The sequence below is a fragment of the Thamnophis sirtalis genome, unplaced genomic scaffold (genome assembly GCF_051295495.1).
Source record: "Thamnophis sirtalis isolate CommonGarterSnake01/CBP01778 unplaced genomic scaffold, rThaSir2_p1.2 scaffold_8, whole genome shotgun sequence".
In the NCBI taxonomy this organism is placed as follows: Eukaryota; Metazoa; Chordata; class Lepidosauria; order Squamata; family Natricidae; genus Thamnophis; species Thamnophis sirtalis.
In genome coordinates, this window is record NW_028261388.1 from 78,096,698 (window position 1) to 78,111,730 (window position 15,033).

General features: G+C 40.7%; 1 protein-coding gene across 2 annotated transcripts in view; it reads left to right on the top strand.

Moving 5' to 3' along the window:
* Positions 1 to 6,269, top strand: part of ANKS6 (ankyrin repeat and sterile alpha motif domain containing 6) — a 38,120-nt gene extending 31,851 nt beyond the window's left edge. For both annotated transcript variants that reach the window (XM_087721953.1, XM_087721952.1), the window contains exons 14-16: positions 1,513 to 1,629; positions 2,334 to 2,427; positions 6,076 to 6,269. In XM_087721953.1, the coding sequence (XP_087578079.1) occupies positions 1,513 to 1,629; positions 2,334 to 2,427; positions 6,076 to 6,125 (261 nt within the window). In that variant the 3' untranslated portion in view covers positions 6,126 to 6,269. The remainder of the gene's footprint in view (positions 1 to 1,512; positions 1,630 to 2,333; positions 2,428 to 6,075) is intronic.
* Positions 6,270 to 15,033: the final 8,764 nt, after the last annotated feature.

Genomic DNA, 15,033 nt, shown 5'->3' on the forward strand with positions numbered 1-15,033 from the left:
TACAGGTATAGAATCGATGGAGCCTGGGTGAATAGCAGAAACTGCAAGAGGGCTGTGGGAGTCCTAAAAGATAACCACTTAAATATGAGCCAGCAATGTGCTGCAGCCACCAAAAATGCCAATACAATCCTTGGCTGCATAACAAAAGATAAAATCAAAAATCGTGTGAGGTGTTAGAACTTGCTTTATAATGTCTTGACAAGACCACACTTGAAATATTGCATCCAATTTTTGTCGCCACAATATAAAAAAGATGTTGAGACTCTGGAAAGAGTGTAGAGAAGAGCAACAAAATTGATTAGGGAGGTGGAGGCTAAAACATATGAAGAACGGTTGCAGGAATTGGGTATGTTTAGTCTAGTGAAAAGAAGGACTGGGGTGACATGATATCAGTGTTCCAATATTTGAGGGGCTGCCATAAAGAAGAGGGGGGTCAACCTATTTTTTAAAGCACCAGAAGGTGGGATAAGCAGCAATGGATGGAAACTAATCAAGGAGAGAACCAACCTAGAACTAAGGAGGAATTTCTTTACAAAACAATTCACCAGTGGAGCAGCTTGACTTCAGAAGCCTCCAGGGCACTCCATCACTAGATTTTGGACAACGATTTGGCCAGAATAGTATAAGGTCTCCTGCTTGAGCAGAGTGTTGGACTACAAAACCTCCAAGGTCCCTTTGTGTTATGTCATACACCAACAGGCAAATAAGATTCCAAGTATGTTACATATATTATTATTGACGGTACACTGACAAAAGGGTGAACGACAAAACCATGCCCGACTAAACCGCGTCGCTGATGTCATCAACAGGGCGACAACAGCGCGGAGACAGAAGCACGCTGTAAACCCTAAATCTAAACTTAACCCCTAAACCTAAACCTAACCCCCCTAAATCTAATCCTAACCCTAACCCTAACCCTAACCCTAAACCTAACCCTTAACCTAACCCTAAACCTAACCCTAAACTAACCCTAAACCTAACCCTTAACCTAATCCTAAACCTAATCCTAACCCTTAATCTAACCCTAAACCTAACCCTAACCCTTAACCTAACCCTAAAGCTAACCCTAAAGCTAACCTAAACCTAACCCTTACCTTAAGTTGAATCGGCTTTCTTTCAACGCGCTATTTAAAGCGCCCTTCTTTCTCCGCGCTGGCTGTTGTCGCCGCGTTGATGACGTCAGCGACGCGATTTAGTCGGGCGCGGTTTTGTCGTTCGCCCTTTTGACGGGTCACGATTATTGACCATATTTCTAAAGTAGGACAGTTATTATCAAGAAGGTGGGCACTTGGGCTGAAAGTTGCTTGCATAAAGCCAGCTATTGAATTTGTATTAACTTTAAAATTGGGATTTTTCTAAGATATGTTACATTTAAGACATACAAAATTGTTTGGGACTTAAATTTCTTGGACTCAAAATAGTGGAGAAGAGTGCAGTGCCTTTTTCGTTTAGTCCACAGGCTGCTTTATAATTTAAATGAGAGGTATGTATTCATGATTCATGTTTCAACAGGTTGATATGGAAGCTTTCCTCACTCTTACAGACGGGGATTTGAAGGAGCTGGGAATTAAGACTGATGGTTCTAGACAGCAAATCCTAACAGTTATTTCAGAGTTAAATGCAGGAAAGGTAATTTCGAATATCTAAAAGAAGTACTTTATGGTTATTTTACCTTTATGCATTGTTTTCCAATGAGGTTCAATCTGTTTGTAATTATTTACAACACAGTGATCATTATTATATTGAACAATTTTAACCTGTTAGAATCATTGCAGGATATAATTATATTATAGAACCAGTACGTTAGTCTCTTGGACTGAAATTCTTGGACTGATGCCTATATTAGATATTTACAGGTGATTCTGGTTTGGCTTGGAATTTCAGAATTCATGGAACCTCGTTTTATCTTGTATGTCTATTGCATGGCATTGCTGAAATATTTTAGATTTCACGTCAAATGATTCCACCTTGTCTACCTGGTCATTATTCTGATCTAACAATACAATTTTGAACAGCCTCTTCAGGTCAAACACTTACTATTCCACTCTACAAACACGGTTTATTTTGGTACTTCAAACAAAGTTTGTTAAGCATGTATCAGACCAAAATATGTAGTTGGTAGGATAGATGATGTTTAGTTTGATGTAATTCAAACCGAGCAGTCTTGGCAATGTATAAAGGCTAGAAGCACTGACATTCCTTTTCTTGCTATTCTGGAATAAAGTGTGTCTTAAAGGTAGATCTGTAGGGGATTTTTCACTAATTATTGTAATAATATATTTAAGTATACCAACTGAGCTTTTGTTCCTTTTTTAAATTATGAATTTCAACAGGGACGAGAGAGAAAAATTTTACAGGAGACAATTCACAACTTCCACTCATCTTTTGAAAGCAGTGTTAGCAACACAAGCCCGGGGAAACCACAGAGTATGTAGAAAACATTGAATATTGCTAATATGCTAATATGTGTTGCATATTCATATCCTTTTGTATTTATTAAATTCACAGGACAAATAAAGGAGAAAACAATACCTAAATAACTTTCAAAGCAAGGAGGGAAGGAAGGAGGGAAGGAAGGAGAGAAGGAGAGAAGAAAGGAGGGAAGGAAGGAGGGAATGTAGGAGAGAAGGAAGGGGGGAAGGAAGGAGGAAAGGAAGGGGGAAAGGAAGGAGAGAAGGAGAAAAGAAAGGAGGGAAGGAAGGAAGGAGGGAAGGAAGGGGTGAAGGGGAAGGAGGGAGGGAAGGAAGGAGGGAAGGAAGGGGAGTAGGAGAGAAGAAACAAGGGAAGGAAAGAGGGAGGGAGGGAAGAAGAAGTAGGACCATTGTAAGATAAGATGGATCTATGGGATGTTAAAAAAGCAATCTTCAAGTATATTGTCAACTGTAGGGAAAAATTGTTATAAATACATATTATTAATAACAGTTATGAGATCATATAATTGTGAATGTATATATGAAATTGATAAAATAAAATAAAATATAAGAAAAAAATAAAAAAAATAAATAACTTTCAATCATTTGAGATGCTTCCAAACTATCTCATACATTTAATTCAGTGGTGGGTTCTGGATCCCGTTGCAACTGGTACAGTGCAATGGTGCCCGGTGCCCACCACATGAACATGTGCACCGCACAGTAGCATGCGCATGCGTCCTTACCTCCTGCAACGCCCCCATGATGCTCCAGCTGCTTGGCAGAGCATCGCACAGGCACTGTATGCTTCATGCGCGTAGGTGCTGAAGAGCTCAAATACAGGTAAGGACAGCAGGGTGGGCCCTCCGGATCACCATACCAGAACGGTACCCGTTGCTCCCGGCAGGCACCAATACGCCCATACCACCTGCAACCCACCACCAGGGGTGGGTTTCTCGCCCCGTTCCAACCGGTTCGGTTGGAACGGGGCCGGCGGCGTCCTCATGCACGTGCGCGGCGCATGTATGCGTACTAGCGTCTGTGCGATGCTCCAGCTGCTCCTGGAGGATCGCGCAGGCGCTGTATGCATCCTGCGCATGCGTGGAAGCGCAGAACTCGTCAAAACTGGGTAAGGAGCGCGGGCGGGCGGACCAGTCGCCGTTCCCAGAAGTTACTTACTTCCGGGTTCGCCGACCAACCGGTTCGCAGGGACCGCCGCGAACCGGTTGAAACCCACCCCTGCCCACCACTGATTTAATTGCATAAAACAAGGATTTAAGGAGATGAAAACAAACACAAAAGAAGTTTTGGAAGGTACTAATTATGACCTTTAAAGCGCTCCATGGCTTAGGCCCAGGGTACCTGCGAGACCACCTACTGCCACCGGTAGCCTCCCATCGTCCAGTGCCACCCCACAAAGTTGGCCTCCTCAGGGTGCCATCGGCCAGACAGTGTCAGCTAGTGACCTCCAGGGGGAGAACCTTCTCTGTGGGAGCGCCTTTCCTCTGGAATGAGCTGCCCCCGGAGCTTCGTATAATCCCCGACCTCCGGTCCTTCCGACGCGTCCTAAAAAGTTGACTTCTCCAGCAAGCCAGCCTGGCCTGAACAAAACAAAACAAATTATTGATCACTGTTAATTTTAATTCGATTTTTTTTAAAAAAAATATGTCATTGTCAATTTTAATTGGGTTTGGGATAATCTATTTAATTTTTTTTTAACTTTTGTATTATGTGTTTCTTTTAATGTTGTACGCCACCCTGAGTCCTTGGGAGAAGGGCGGCATATATATCTAATAAACCTAAACCTTGGGCTAAAATACCTATTTGATTCTTAGCAAGTTTCTGGACCTCTTTAAACTAGTTTAGAATTGGAGCCAGACTGAATATATTTGAAATTCATTTTAGGTGGTTTGGGTTACTAAATAATGACATCTAATACTGTCCAATAGATGCTGGCCATAAAAGTCCACAGAAATTTATAAATCTATATTTGTTTGATAGGACTGTGAAGTAGGTTTACATACACACACAGTCTATATATGATGACAGACATCCTTAAAATTAACTTCTGTCAGTCCTCCCAGAGGACCAGTTAAAACAGGCAAGAAACATGACAAGATGAATTAATTCCACTTTATTTCAAGGTTAGTACTTCCAATGTTAAAAGTATTTTGCTCCAGTCTGTGTTATCGAGTTGAATAGGTGTTCATAACACAGGCGTTCAATTCGTGCATAAGCCTAATGTCCCTGTTCTACTATCCTCATTTACTTGTACCCATTTCCTGTGTTCTTATTCATATTTATTCTTATTCCTGTTACCTTGTGTACAAGTGACTAAACAAATAAACAAACAAACAAACAAATTAATAATGTTCCTTCTGGCTACCTCTAGTGTCTAATTTTTCAAAACCCATTCTATCATATTTTCTGGAATTCAAAATATCAGTCATTCCCCATGTGAAGGTGTCTTTCGATCAATTTCAAAATATATTTTCAAAGTCCATCCCAGACTCTTAATTTATTTATAACTTTCTCAAAACACCGCTCCAACCAAATTGAATTGATTCAAATCAGACTGTATGTAACTGCTGAATTAGTATCTGAAGCCATTCTTCTAATATCCCTCTTGTAAGTTTATTTTTAAAATATTAGATTCATTTGGGAAAAAAAAAAAACAAGAGTTCGTGGAAAGCTATTCCTGTCTTTTCCAGACTTTTCTGAGGTTTGTTACCTATTCCCATGAGTTTTTTTATTTTTACATAAAGACAGCTTCATCTGAGAAAGGCTTTTTGGAGGGTGATTTCAAGACCAGTGTCAGATCTCAGATGATTGAATAAGAAGAGGCTGTAATTCCAAGCAGTCCTATCAACTCATGCTTTCTATAGGATTGGTTTTTTTGATTCACTTTAAACCTACCCAGGTGAAGAAAGGACATTGAAAAAAAGCTTCGGTTAACTTAGTTTCTATTTAATAATATCAGTTTTCAACTTTCTATCTCTTTATATTGAATGGGGGAAAGGCCCAATAATTATTTCCTTTGTCCTCTTTCTGTGCAGATGAGAAGCAAACAATGCATATGAGTTACTTTACTCTGCATTTGGGGGAGAGGGGTACAATGTTCAAAGATAGGTCTCTTATAGTTTCATTCATGTGAAATAAAGTTTAGCTCCTTAATTAATGTTCAGGGTTCACCGACAAAAGGGCGAACGACAAAACCGCGCCTGACTAAACCGCGGTGACAAAACCGCGAGTTCTAAAGCACTCCGACGAATGAGCGCTGAATCGCGCCAACACCAGCGCAGCAACAGAAGCGCGCTGTAAAACTAACCCTAAACCTAACCCTAGCCCTAAATGTAACCCTAACCCTAAATGTAACGCTAACCCTAAACCTAATCCTAAACCTAACTCTAAACCTAACCCTAATCCTAACCCTAAACCTAAACCTAACCCTAAACCTAACCCTAAACCTAACCCTTACCTTAACTTAAATCGGCTTTCTGTCGCCGCGCTGTTGTAAAGAGCCCTTCTGTCACCACGCTGTTGTCGGCGCGTTGATGACGTCGCGGTTTTAGCGATGCAGTTTTGTCGGCGCGCTTTTCTCGTGCGCGCTTTTGTCGGGTCACGAATGTTCAGTCCAACAAATACTATATGTTTGTGTTTATAGCACCTGGATGCTGGGTAAGACCACAGGAACCATCTCCTACCAAGAGATAAACTTCGAACCAGAAACGTGAACTACAGATCAAGTATACCTTTGCAACATTTCATTGTGGAATATGCTGGAAATATATTTTATTAATAGCAGATACTGTACCTCATATAAAAAATGTAGCTTTAATAAAGCTGGTCATATTTGAATGGTGTGGTCCTTATTTTATTGAAATGAGGAGAGAAAACATCAGAGAAGCTGCATAGGCAATGTAGTAGCTGAATAACAAGAAATAGCTACTTGCCAATCTGGAAGACAGGAGTTTTTCAAAGACCGTGTTTCCCTGAAAATAAGTGCTTCTTTTGACCCCCAAAATAAGTGTGTGGCCTTATTTTCGCAGAGGTCTTATTATTTTTGAGGTGTCAGGAGGTGGCACCTCATGGCTGCTGCTGTGCTGCAATATTTTCAGGGTGGGCTTATTTTCAGGGGAGGGCTTATTTTAGCACATGCACTCAAAAGCCCGATTGGGCTTATAATCCATGGAGGTCTTATTTTCAAGGAAACAGGGTAGATATCAGGGTTCCAAATAACATCCAAAAGTAAATCAGAGTCTAAAGCAAAATATTGCTCAAAGTTCCAATTTATTAAGAGAGCCGTGTTGGTACATCTGAAAAAACCTGAATCTGAAAGCTTCCCAGTTTTCCCCATCTTGCCCCCACAACCACAAGTCACATGGTCCAATCTTCCATTGCCATGCTGGCAGTTCCATCCATCCAGGGCCTGTCAGGCAAAGAGGTACAGAGGCAAAGGATGACCTTGGCTTTCTGAGAAGAATGTTGTTATGGCTACATAGCATCTAACTCCGTACAATCCCCCCTCCCATTTTCCCACAAAATGGGAATATTATAGCAGAATAATAGAAAGTATGGCAGGCCAAAGACCCAAAAGAAAAGATGGCTGCAGGCCTGACAGTAGGGATAAAAAATTTTTAACTGGGAACCAATGAAATTCATAAAGAAGTGATGTGATCTGTTTATATGCTTTAATTCCAGCCAGTACTCTGGCTGTAGAGTTTTGTATTATATAAAGTTTCTGAATTCTTCAGGATCCTTCAAAAGCAGTCTTGTGTGTAATGCATTGCATTTATCTAATTTATCTAGTAAGGTATCCTGCTTCAGCTGGTGAAAGGTGCTTCACACCAGAGGTGGGTTCCTACCAGTTCGCACCTATTCGGTAGAACCGATTCGTCAAATCTACCGAACCGGTTAGAAGAGGTGGACCCGGAAAGCAGGCCACACCTATAGAAGAGGTTCCAAAATTTTTTGAAACCCACCACTGGCAAGGATCTTGTAACTTGACAGCTTTAAGACTTGCATGCTTCAATGCCAGAGTTTCTGAATAGCTACTTGGACCGACCTAAGTACTAATTCATAATTTCTAGTCCACACTGAGATTTAAAATATGCTTGTTGATTCATCTGTTGTGAATTATGGAGACAAAATTCTGCTTGAAGTCTAGAAAAATCCTTAAAATATTTGTTACAAAGTATTTGGTTTTAAATATTTATCAGGTTGTACCTGCAATTTCCAATACAACTTTTTGCCCCTTACTTCTACAGTACTTTTTCCATAAAATTAAATATTCATGAGTCTCAACATCAAAAGCCAATCTATGACCCACAAACATTTCTGGCTGCTCTTAATCTGAGAAAGAAATTCCTCATCTATTATGTTATTGATCCCAGCAATCACCAGCCCCTTAATGAAAATACATAATAAGCTTTCCAACAGAGTCCACAAACATTAATTCAGTGCACATGTAGTTGCATGAAATATAAGCCTAATGATATTTTTGGAACTCTGGTAAATCAAAACCACCATCCTTAATAGATTATCTCTGTTTAGCTACTGAAATCCTAGATGATCTTCTTTTCCATATAAATTCATTTTTTTGCTCAATATATCTATCTCAAATAAATATGTATGTGACACAAACACGAGAATAACATCTTAATACATACAGTAGATTAATCTTGAAGCAACATTCATTTTACTATCATAAATTTTAGCCCATTTAGCAGAATTTTAATCCATTCATTAATATCTAAGGAATTAAGCATCTAAGGCTTGTAACATACTTAATTGTAACATACTTGTAACATATTTAATTCTTTAGGAATATAAAGTCCTAGACGCATAATATGGATTTTGCTGGTGTTTTTTTTTCTCATTTGGAAATATTGCTGATTTGTGTTAGTTGAAAGAATGTATAAGGTGGGGGTGGGGTGGCTTTACTGACATTTTTGGTTACTGGATTGTTCTGACCCCCTCCTCCATCCAGTAACGAATGCCGAGACAAGCTTAACTGGAATGTACTTTAATAGCAAGAAACCAAAACCTCAGTGGCTGAAATCCAAACCTAACAATCAGATAAGGATCTTGGCAGCAACTCAGACAAACTCAGGCAGCAATAAATACAGATAAGGCTTGGCAGCAATCCAGCCTGCCAAGCTCACAGTAATGTCCTCCGACATTCAATCCTGTGTTGACTTCTGCAAAGAGGGCCGTGTGCACAAGTAGCTTTTTATAGTCTGGAGAGGAGCCTAATGACCACCAGCTGAGTACAATCACCTCCTGTAATTGCGTAATTGTTCCTGACGCCTAGTAGCTCTCCGGTGCCGGGCATCCAGGAACAACTCACTACTGGCCTCCGGCTCACTCTCCCTTGTCTCCTCCCCACTGGTCCAAGGCTCAGGTGCCTCCTGGTGGCCAACTAGCCTCTCTACGCCCTGCTCGGAGTCGGAACCCTGTCCAGGGTCCTCCACATCCTCCAGAGCCGACTCAGAGGGCCCCTCGCTGTTGGAGTCTGGTGGCAGCTCCAACGGCACCTGTTGGGCCACAACACTGGATATTAGGCAAATGGTTCTCGATCCCCAGCAAGTAATTCAAAATCATGACCAGCTTTTTTTTCAGCAGCTGTTTCTCCCGGAACAGTATTTCTCAAAGTGTGATCTGAAAAATCCTGGGGGTACGTCAACACTCTTTCAGGGGTCCATGCAATCAAAATGATTTGCAAGTCTGTGCTGAAAAATAATAACAGCATTAAAATTCTGTCAAACAATTATGAGAAGCAGTAGGGACAACAAATGTGTAAGCTTTAATTTTCAACGCAGTAAATAGAGCACAGGTAGTTCTTGATTTACAACCATATGATTCATTTAACAACTGCAAAGATTCGCTTCACAACCATGGTAACAAAAATTATAAAATCATGTGTGACTCACTTAACAACCACCTTGTTTAGCAACAGAAATTCCAGTCCCAATTGTGGTAGTAAGTTGAGGACTACCTGTGTAACCCAAAGAAAAACTGTTTTGGGTTTCTCCCAGAGGTGGGTTCCTACCAGTTCGCACCTATTCAGTGGAACCGGTTCGTCAAATCTACCGAACGGGTTAGAAGAGGTTCTACCAGTGGACCCGGAAAGCAGGCCACACCTACAGAAGAGGCTCCAAATTTTTTTGAAACCCACCACTGGTCCTTGGATATGATTATTCTACACTATCATGCTCATATTTATAAAACTCAGTGCCTCTGTGAAAGGTAAGGATGACTACTGCGTTTGTGGTGCAATCAGAACATGGCGTGTGTTGAAGTTGTTTTAACGCAAACCAAAGATGCCTTTTAAAAAACAAGTTTACATCATATTCTTATGCATGCCAGTGTTGTGCGTGAGGTAATATAAGGTGGTTCTGACAAGTGTCGTCGGCATCTTCATATCCGGTCACATGGGCGGCAAGCCACTCCCATCTGGTCACATGGGCGGCAAGCCACTCCCACAAAGGAGGCCACGCCCACAGAGTAGGTTCGAACAATTTTTGAAACCCACCACTGGTTTCTCCATAATTTTTTTAAAAATGGGAAGAGTATTGCACATGATGGAACAAAGATTAAAGAGCTTTCATATTAAAAAAAATATTTTCCACTATTTTGTCCTTCCCAAACTGGGGAAAAGATCAGAGAGAGAGAAAAATGTTAGGGGAGAAATAATTATTTTGAAATAACCATCATTCTGTTTTCAAGAAAGATTATTCCAACCACAGTTCTGATTCAGGCTTTCAGAACCAGTGACATCTACAGCAGCATTAATAAAGCATAAACCTGATCTTTCTGTAAGAATGCAGATCTGTCTATAATGGCTTCGTCTAGCTGGCGAAACCCCATTTTCATATTATTGTTATTAACAGAAGGCAGATCGCTTAACTCTCATAAACATATCTTGATTTGAATTTCTGCATATTCCTACTTCTTTTTTGTCTATGTGGATGTGTGTTGAAAATAAAACTGACATCCTGATAACAATAATTAAAGAAGAAAATATGTGAGAGAAAACTGTTAATGCCATCTTTGCTGCAATCTGCTTCTAATTCTGGAGACAGAATGTGGAAGTTGTTTTGGCTGAAGGCATCCTCAGTTCTCCTGATATATTGTCATTAAAACACAGGCCACACTATTTGGGAGGCTAAAGATGTTTCACTACTAACAAATTGGTTGATTTGACTCAACGTAGTACACTGGGTAAATTAAGGCCATTTCTTTTAGCAATCAGGCTGCACTCTTTAATATTTACGTGAAACTTATGGGACCAAGAGCTAATTCATCTGGATAGATCAGTAGAGTGATAATACCCAATTGAATATTTTACCCCAGGCTACGTAGAATGTTGTCTATGGATTAATCTAATGTCTGAAAGTTGATAGGGTTGGTTTTGTGACTCAGCAGAAGCCTGCTGTGAGTTGTGTCGGGATGCAGGAATAATGAGCAGCTGTTGCTCGTTAGGTCGTCTTCCTCAGATAAAGGACAGATGGTGCCACACCTTAGTTGCAGAAGTCAACGTTCGTGGTTCGTCGTTCGTCATGTGTGGTTCATCGTTTCGAGATTCAAAGAGGCACTTGGATAAGTGATTTGCTTTCTGTAAACCTGATTCAAAGAGGCACTTGGATAAGTGATTTGCTTTCTGTATACCTGATTCAAAGAGGCACTTGGATAAGTGATTTGCTTTCTGTAAACCTGATTCAAAGAGGCACTTGGATAAGTGATTTGCTTTCTGTAAACCTGGTTTGCTGTAAGAGCTTTTTGTTTTTGCTTTTGCTGTATAACTTTTTGCCAGAGACTTTATCTACGTTTATTTTTGGGCTCGCAGCCAGCTGGAGCCAGGACTGATAAAGATATTTCCTTTGAAGTTCTGTCTGACTGTCGTTTTTGAACGAGCGAAGGTCAGAACAGGTTGGGATGGATGAAACAGGTTAAATCAAAGATAAAGGAAATTATTTTTTTCATTGAACTGCCTTTTAAGGAATGGTCTCTCAATAGGGTGACCCCCATTTCAAAGAGTTACTGTTGAGTGGGCAGGTGAAAATAAGAGCAAGTGGGATTTTGCCAATTGAATCCTACCTGGGGCAAGATGACCCCACAACTTTAATCTTCACAACTCCTCTCATAACCCCCATTTGTGTGAACTAACACAATGCTTACCATATGGGGTTGCCCAGGGGTGTTTCCAGATTCTTTTACTGTCGGTTCGCTCAGGGACGTGCTTTGGGGGGGGGGCGCTATGCGCACATGGGCAGTAATGAAAAAATTGCTTCTGCGCATGCGCCGAAGCAAAAAAGAAGATGGCGGCATCTATGGCACTGCTGATAGAACTGGTTCGAGGGCATGAGAGGCCAAGTTACTACCTACTCGGCCGAACCAGACCAAACTGGTAGGAACTCACCTCTGGGGTTGCTTCTGAAAAGTGCCTGAAATTGATCTAGAATACAACATCTATGCTATTGATCGATATGCCCTGGCATAGGTATACAGATAGTCCTTGACGTATGACCAAGTTGATCCCCCAAATTTCTATTGGGAAGCAAGGGAGTTGTTAAGTGACTTTTTGCCCCATTTTGTTACCTTTCTCGCCACCATTGCTAAATGTATCCCTGCAGTTGTTAAATAACACGGTTGTTAAGCAAGTCTGGTTTCCCCATTAACTTTGCTTGTCAGAAGGTCACAACAGCTAATCACATGCAATAGTCATAAATATATGTCAGTTGCCAAGCCTCTGAATTTTGATCATTGAACATGGGTCGTAAGTGTGAAAAAGAGTCATAAATCACTTTTTTCAGGGCCGTAACTTTGAAGGTCACTAAACCGATGGTTGTAAGTTGAGGCTTACCAATATTACAGTATTACATCAGGCTCTGCAATTGTTCCTTCTAAGCTTTTCAGGACACTTCAAAGTCTATTATAACCTATACAGCTCTATAATAGTTCACCACCCAAGTATTTGTAGAATTAATAGGATTGTATTTACCTGATTGGAAAATTCCATTAAAAACTGGCTGAGTCCCCATTTATGTGAAGAGCGGAAAGTTGGGTCTAAGAGACACCTTTTCTTTGTAAGTATGCTCTAAAATAGCCTCACCTTGAAATTTGAAACTGAACTATTTTGGGGAGCCTGTAGGCTGGAGAATATGGAGCAATGCCATCATTTCTTTAGGTGTCTATAATGGTTTTTTAAAAACTATTTATATCACTTCTGTATTTGAATTTGAATTTCCTTTATTTGTATGCCACCCTTTTTCCTGGGGGGACTCAGGGCGGCTCACAATTCAAAAAGGGAGGGGGGGAAAGACAAACAGTATTCCAATATGGAAACAATACAACATATTAAAAGAGAGCACAACAGTCACACAATTCGGGTGGGGTTGGAATCTTAACCCCAGGCCAGCCGGGACAGCCAGATCTTCAAAGCGGCGCGGAAGGATTGGAGGGTGGTGAGGGTCCGAATCTCTACGGGGAGTTCGTTCCAGAGGGTCGGAGCAGCCACCGAGAAGGCTCTCCTCCGGGTAGTTGCCAGTTTGCACTGGCTAGTAGATGGAATTCGGAGGAGGCCTAATCGATGCGATCGTATTGGTCTAGTGGAGGTAATTGGCAGTAGGCGGTCTCTCAAATACCCAGGCCCACTGTAACTGATTTAACTATTTATATCACTTCTGTAAGATTTTTTTTATTGTTGGGTGAATCAGTGCGTAATTGTGAATAAAAATTGAATAAATTAAATTGTAAACTAAATCAAGTGAAGTATAGATCTAATTGGGGATAGGTTGATTATTGTTATTGTTATTTATTAATGACCATGTTTATTCCTATTGGGCTTCACAGAAATAAACTAATCAAATTGAACTGAAATTAGAATTTGGGGTAATAGCTTAATGGGAACAATATGTGTTAAATGGGAACAATATGTGTTAAAAAGCTTGTATTTTAATTAAGAAATGTATTTAAGTATGCAATCATCCAAAGGGCTATCTTTCAAACTTATAGCACTATCCCCTAATTTCAACCACTGGATACATTTAATATTTAGAATAATGGCATGTAACTTACTAGGATGTAAGCGCTTGACAATGCTCTCAGCTGGAAATGATCAAAAATGTATGCAACCCAAACCTGTCTTTCCTTGTTAAATATTCTAAATTTGTATAAATAATTCAGTTTCGGTTCATTTTCAGTTTTTGTGCGTCAATTCTTAAATTTAGGATTAACATCGCTGGTTTACATTAGACATAACTGAATATTTCACTGTCCTTGAGAATTGTGTGTTCAAATTGCCATTATATTCTCTCATTTGTAACAATCCTTGTTTCCTTAAATTCACAATTATCTATCAAATAACAATGAGTCTTTAAAGTATTATAGTATCTCACCTATCTCTAAGGAGAAAAGGCGAGGATTAGAACAAAGAATTCCCATTAATTTATAATATGCATTCCTTTTTTCAATTGACCAATAATGTCACCAATCATCCAGCATTCCAAGAATAGTTCCCCATTATTAATTATTAATCCATATAGTGGTTAAGTATTTCAATTCATGTATATATCAATTATTCCTTATGGCAGTAGTCTCCAACCTTGACAATTTTAAGACTTGTGGACTTCAACTCCCAGAGTTCCTATCTCTAAGGAGAAAAAGTGAAGATTAGAACAAAGAATTCCCATTAATTTATAATATACATTCCTATTTTCAATTGACCAATAATGTCACCAATCATCCAGCATTCCAAGAATAGTTTCCCATTATTAATTATTAATCCATATAGTGGTTAAGTATTACAATTCATGTATATTATCAATTATTCCTTATGGCAGTGGTCTCCAACCTTGGCAACTTTAAGACTTGTGGACTTCAACTCCCAGAGTTCCTCAGCCAGTCTCCAACCTTGGCAACTTTAAGACCTGTGGACTTCAACTCCCAGAGTTCCTCAGCCAGTCTCCAACCTTGGCAACTTTAAGACCTGTGGACTTCAACTCCCAGAGTTCCTCAGCCAGTCTCCAACCTTGGCCACTTTAAGACTTGTGGACTTCAACTCCCAGAGTTCCTCAGCCAGTCTCCAACCTTGGCAACTTTAAGACCTGTGGACTTCAACTCCCAGAGTTCCTCAGCCAGTCTCCAACCTTGGCCACTTTAAGACTTGTGGACTTCAACTCCCAGAGTTCCTCAGCCAGTCTCCAACCTTGGCCACTTTAAGACTTGTGGACTTCAACTCCCAGAGTTCCTCAGCCAGTCTCCAACCTTGGCCACTTTAAGACTTGTGGACTTCAACTCCCAGAGTCCCTCAGCCAGCAAAGCTGGCTGAGGAACTCTGGGAGTTGAAGTCCACAGGTCTTAAAGTTGCCAAGGTTGGAGACCACTGCCTTTATGGCATTCCCTATTTTTTCCCCCTGCGGCCTCGTTTTGGGCAGGGCAGGCTGGCTACAAGCACCCTTTGCCCTATTCTGCCAACACGGGCCGTCGAAAACAGAGCCAGCCTACACACTTTTCCCGTTTCCCCGCTCTACCAGGTGGGGACCACACAGCAACGGGATGGAGGAGCCGAGGGCCGCCCGGAGGGTGACGTGAGGCGAAGAAGAGGGGAGGGGGGGGTGGC